This window comes from Myotis daubentonii, chromosome 14 (assembly GCF_963259705.1).
Source record: "Myotis daubentonii chromosome 14, mMyoDau2.1, whole genome shotgun sequence".
NCBI classification, from domain to species: domain Eukaryota; kingdom Metazoa; phylum Chordata; class Mammalia; order Chiroptera; family Vespertilionidae; genus Myotis; species Myotis daubentonii.
This window is the reverse complement of record NC_081853.1, coordinates 14,257,524-14,263,523: the sequence shown is the minus strand read 5'-3', so window position 1 is coordinate 14,263,523 and position 6,000 is coordinate 14,257,524. Positions and strand designations below refer to the sequence as shown.

General features: G+C 49.5%; 1 protein-coding gene across 10 annotated transcripts in view; it reads left to right on the top strand.

Moving 5' to 3' along the window:
- The first annotated feature begins 474 nt into the window (after nt 1-474).
- Nucleotides 475-6,000, top strand: part of PXK (PX domain containing serine/threonine kinase like) — a 77,291-nt gene continuing 71,765 nt past the window's right edge. For 6 of the 10 annotated variants that reach the window (XM_059663133.1, XM_059663131.1, XM_059663137.1 and 3 more), the window contains exon 1: nt 477-697. In XM_059663133.1, coding sequence (XP_059519116.1) covers nt 596-697 — 102 coding nt within the window. In that variant the 5' untranslated portion in view covers nt 477-595. Of the gene's footprint in view, nt 698-6,000 lie in introns of all 10 variants that reach the window. The other 4 variants (XM_059663139.1, XM_059663138.1, XM_059663132.1 and 1 more) reach the window with 3 other exon arrangements.

Here is a 6,000-nt window from a genome sequence, read left to right as displayed (position 1 = left end):
GGCGCAGACTGAGGGTCCCGTCCTGAAGGCCTTTTTTCTGGGCCTTAGGGTCCTTGGGTCTGAAAGGCCTGGGTGGGAAAGGTCCAGCGTAAAGGTTTCAAGTCTGACCGTCCAGCTTCTGAGGGCATTATGTGTCCAGCCCAACACTGAGCGGCTTGGTTTGGGGACCTGTGGGACTGAGGGTCCCTGGATCACAGGGCAGAGGACCCGGTGTCCTCGGATCTGAGGATCTCTGGAGGTGATGCTTAGGGAGGGTGAAGTGTCCGCGGGCCGAGGGCCAGGGCCAAGGGCACCACCTGGTGTGCGGAGCGGCGGCAAGGACCTTGGAGAAGAGCGCGTCCAGGCAGCGCCGACTGATGCCTTCGGCGCTAGGACCCCGCGGGAGGCGGCGGCGCGAAGTGTGGCCAGTGCTGAGAGCAGCGGCGGCGCGGACGGGCGGCGCTAGGACCCCGCGGGCCGGGCCGGCGGGTGGCGGCGGCGCGTGGGGCGGCGCGTGTTGACAGCGGCGGCGGCGGCGGAGGAGCCGGGCAGGCGGGAGTCGGCGCCTGTGGTTCCTGCCCCGGGTCCCGACGCGGTGGCGGACGGGCGTCCCGGGATGGCCTTCATGGAGAAGCCGCCGGCCGGCAAGGTGCTGCTGGACGACACGGTGCCGTTGACAGCAGCCATCGAGGCGAGCCAGAGCCTGCAGTCCCACACGGTGCGCGGCCCGCCCGGCGGGCCCGGGCCCCGAGAGGCGGGGAAGCCCGGGCGGGGACGGGGCAGGGGTCGGCGGCCCCGGCCGGAGGGCTTTGGGTGGCGGGGGTTCTGGGTCTGGGTCCGGGGCCCGAGCGATCCCTGAGGTCCGGAAGGGGGGAGGGATCGCAGCCCCCAGGGCCAGAGAGCGGGAGGGGCGCGGCGGTGCCTGGGGGGACTCCGAATTGGGGGTGCTGTTGGGGCCCCGGGCCCCACCTTGGGCCGGCGGGGTAAGCAGACCACTCGGGACCCGCTCATCCACTTCTGCCCGCCGCCAGCCTCCTCTTTGGGGCCGCGGAGTTTCCCTCCTTCCCGCCGGGGTCTGAGTGGTGGGATGAGGGTGCCGGGCCACATGCAAACAGGGCTCCGGAGCCGCTCGCTGGGCCCGCGGGGCGGCGGCGCCGGGGCGTGCCGCCCGGTCCCGGTCAGGTGCTGGGCCTTGGCCCGGCTGGGCTCGGGGAGACCGCGGAACAGCCTGGGGTCCTGCTGAGGCAGGTGTTTGCATGTGCTCCTTCCCGGCGCTAACCTGCTATTTAGTGGGCAGTGGCAGCGTTCATTGGAGTTTAAAATCCACTGGAGTCGCATAAAGGGGTAATAGGTCCTCATAGTAAACACAGGCAGAGTTCCTTTCTGTTACACACGCTGCCTTTTATGTGGCTTTAAACCCACGGTGGTTTTCATTTGCCGGTACCTTTTTTGGAAAAGCACACCATCCATTATAATTTACAAGTAATGAACCCCAGAACCAGGAGAGGAAACAGGAGCTGCCAGCGGGTGGGACTTTGGGAAATAATGAATGGGAAGAGAGGGATTCCTTAGGTTGTAGTGTTTTGTTTGGTCACCAAATCAGATTCCGGCTCGCAGGCTTGTTTGTTTACCACTGCAGTGTGTTTGGGGTTCATCATCTGGAGGCTCGGCCCCACAATAGCCTTCTGTTTCTCTTTTTGTTCAAGCTGTTCTGGTGGCTTCAAAGAGACCTTTTATTCTGTTGTATTAAAGTGGGACTTTTTGAACCTCAGTTTCCTCTTCCGACAGCTATGCTTTGTAGGGCTTGGATTGTTCAGTGTTCATTTCCAGTTAGGAAAAGGAGCGTGTTTTTGTGTTGTTGTTTTTTAATATGATACTTCTGTTGTTTACAGTTTTTTGTTGTTAATCCAGGATATTTTCCCATTGATTTTAAAGGGAGTGGAAGAGAGAGGGAAAGACGGAAAGAAATAAGGATGTGAGAGAAACACATGGATTGGTTGCCTCGTTCACATGCCCAGACCAGGGCCTGGACCAGGGGAAGAGCCTGCAGCCCAGGTCCGTGCCCTTGACTGGATGGAACCAGGACCCTGTGGTCCACCGGCTGGCACTCTATCCACTGAGCCAAACCGGCTAGGGCAATGATCGTATTTTTTAAGGTACATTTTATTTCATTGTGCATATCTTTAATCCTGTTCTACAGACTTGTGAGAAGGTAAGTATATAGGACAGAATTTGTTAAAACTCTCTATAATTTGTGTTAAGGGAGTGTGAGTTAAGGGTTGAAATCCATGGTAGGGAGTCAAGAATAAATTCTTTTCTAAATGTTTTTAAATATTTGGTTGATTGATTTTAGGGAGAGAAACAGCGATTTGTTGCTTTACTTATTTATGTATTCATTGGTTGATTCTTGTATATGCCCAACTGGCAATCAAACACGCAACCGTGGCATATCTGGACCATGCCCTCACCAACTGAGCTACCTGGCCATGGCCAAGAATAAATTCTGCTATTAAATTAGATTTTTGACTTGACTGTGGACAAGTAAATCTTATAACCTTTTAAGAAGTGGAGTTGAGTCTTTTAAGTTTATTTTGAACTGAGAATAAAGAAGGAGATGCTTGTAAATGCCCACAGATCACTTCCTCCAGGAATCATTCCATGATGGCCTGCCCCAAGCCACGTGCTCACCTCTACCTTAACGTTGACCAGTTTATTCTATACTAACTTCTCTCTCTCTTTTTTTTTTTTTTAAGCAAGCAAGAATTTATTGACCACAGCAAAAATATATTAGGACAGTGAAACAAAGAAGGGCATGGAAGTAGCAGCAGGTGAACCTTAGGCAGGCTGCCTGGCTCACTGGGAAGTCAGAGGAAAGGGGAGAAAAGGGGCCTTGGAGACAGATTGAGGGGGTTAGTCCAGGACAAGCTGCTGCTGCCCATGCTCCCCTGGTTGCAAATCTCATGGGGTCCCTTAGAGGTTAGCAGCCATGGGCAAACTACGGCCCGGCCGGATCCAGGGCCGGATCCAGCCTGTTTGAAATGAATAAAACTAAAAAAAAAAAAAGACCATACCCTTTTATGTAATGATGTTTACTTTGAATTTATATTAGTTCACACAAACACTCCATCCATGCTTTTGTTCTGGCCCTCCGGTCCAGTTTACGAACCCATTGTGGCCCTCAAGTCAAAAAGTTTGCCCACCCCTGGGTTAGAGGATATGGAGGTGGGGGTGGGAGTGGGAGGGGCGAGGGGTGAGAAGAAGAGGGGGAATGGAATCCCAGCCTGAGCTGCACCAGTTGGGCAAACCATTAACTCTTAAGTGTCCTTGGTTTAAGGAAGATAGGATGTACTAGGTGTTTATCCGTCTCAGTTTCCCGATTCCACTTGTCTTGGAATTTTCCTAGCTTCTTACTATTCTATAACATTTCCCCCTCAGAGACTTCCACCCCTAAAATCTTTTAGGGTTGACGAGGGACGATGGTCTGTTTTCAGTAATTGCTTCCTGCTGATAATGGTATATGTTAGGGTATGGAAGTCTCTCGTCATGTCTGATCTAAGGGAGACAGGGGAATGGGATCTGAGACTGTAATAGAGTGACTGTTGGCTGTTTCTTCTAAAGTAGGGATGGGCTGGAATTCCAGGAGTGTCATCATTTGACACAGAGGTGGTGATGTAGATACATGGTTTGTCATGGCACCAAAAAGATGTTACTGGCTAGATGAGGAGACCTCCGTTCTTGTCTTCTGGGAGGGGTTGGGCGGGGCAGGGGGGTGGGGCGGGGAGAGGGGAGAGTGCCGGTAGGCTGTGAGAGGAGGGATACTTCTTGTTCATTTTTTGGTCCCAGTCCCTGGCATCTGAGCATTTCATTTGCGTTTGTTGAATGATTAGTAAATGAATCACAACCTTCCTTGGCCTCTCCTTCTGTTCATGTAAAATGGTAGGGATGAAAATTGGGACAACATTGTATCTGAGGCGCTAAGTTAAGGGGTCAGTGCTTCAGCAAAGTGGTAAAAGATGTAATAGAATTCCTTTTTCTATTGCAGAGCTTTTCTTTAAGGAATAAAGTAAAATAATTGAGGCTAGAGAGAATGGCTGTTCCTGTAACGATGACTGAACACAAAGGACAGTGACTCACAGGAGACTCATAGAGGCAGATGTGTTGGAGTAAAAAAAAAAAAGAGTAGCATTGTCTTGCATAATATTTTATTCCTCTGTGTTCTTGTCAATGTAGCTGTAAAATCTGAGACTGAGAAATGTTGCATCAGCCCTGAACTTTATTGAGAAAATCAAATGCTGATGCATGTGTTTTGGGCTACTAGTGCCTTCTGAGTACATCCCTTTAAAACAGGAACTGCTGGGAATTATCTTGGAAAGAAGTCGTTGTTGAGGGTGGTATATAGGAGAAAAAGGCATTGTTTTCTGTGGGAAGGCTGAAGATGGCTTTCTGGCTTGTTAGCCAAGAGAGATGGTGTCCCAGAAGTCAGAGGGGCGTCTTCTCTGAAATGCTGAGTCTGTAGGAAGCCACTCCTTGGCTAGAGGACAGAAACCTACAGAGAGTGTATAGTAGACAGTCTGAGGTTGGAAGAGGCAAGACCTTCATAGGTAGGGGTTTGGGCTGATACTTGCTAGTCATGTGACATTGGGCGAGTCACAACCTTTAAAAAAAAATAAAAAATATATATATATATAAATATTGATTACAGAGAGGAAGGAGAGCGAGAGAGAGATAGAAACATCCATGATGAGAGAGAATCATTGATCGGCTGCTTCCTGCATGCTCCACACTGGAGTTCAATCTCGCAACCCGGGCATGTGTCCTGACCGGGAATTGAACTGTGACCTCCTGGTTCATAGGTTGACACTCAACCACTGTGCCACGCCGGCCGGGCACTTAACCTTTTTGATGTTTAGTTTGTCAACTGTAAATGGGTTAATAAATGCCTACCCTACTCGCCTCTCGAGGTTGTTACCTTCATAGGTAGTTACCTTCTGAAATAATCTTTCTGAAATATTTGTAAAGTGCATTCCTCCCTGGTGACATGTATGCAAAGGGTTAAACACATTAAAATGTTAGCATTGCAGGTAAGCTAATTTCTGTCCATTGTCCCTTTGGTTGATCAAGGTTGTGTAGCCTTGAGAAACAAGAATTTATAGCAGAAAGTTTTAAGTCAGATATGATTTAGGCTTTATGGACTGGAGAGGGAAAGATTTTGTCAAATGAAAAGTAGAGCCGAAACTGGTTTGGCTCAGTGGATAGAGCGTCGGCCTGCGGACTGAAGGGTCCCAGGTTAGATTCCGGTCAAGGGCATGTACCTGGGTTGCGGGCACATCCCCAGTAGGAGGTGTGCAGGAGGCGGCTGATCGATGTTTCTCTCCCATCGATGTTTCTAACTCTCTATCTCTCTCCCTTCCTCTCTGTAAAAAATCAATAAAATATATTAAAAAAAGAAAAAAAAAGAAAAGTAGAGCTGCCACAAGGATGATGGGAACACATGGTTACCACCAGAAAAGCCTGTTGGGATGAACAACTGGCAGGAAAGGTGCAGGCTGGTAGGTGATTCTGTGCCTGACTGGTTTGAATGATTTCATTTTTGCTTTTATGGAACACAGTGACTTTAGCGTCAGAAAATAGACCAGGCCTCTGCTGCAAGGAAATGAAGGTTCTATAAAATCATAAAGGACAGTATTAGAGAGAGGATGTGTTCAGCATTTAGGGGGTGGGAGGAAAGGGAAGGACTTTCCAAACAGAAGGAATTCTGGTAAGAAGCCATTTGGATAAATGGTGGGAAAGTCTGGGAGGACTAAGAGAGAAGACAAGGAAAATCTGTAAGTTCTTGGCAACATGAAAAGGAAAACTTTTAAAAGCCAGTTGACTGGAAAAAAAAAAAAATGCTTACTTAGCTGAAATAGAAACCAGAGGACACAGACAGTTCTGGGGAGGTTATCAAAGATGCACATCCGATTTTTGCTGGTCAGGATGCTGTGGTGTGATAGCTCAATCTCAGTTTTCTCCTTTTTAAAT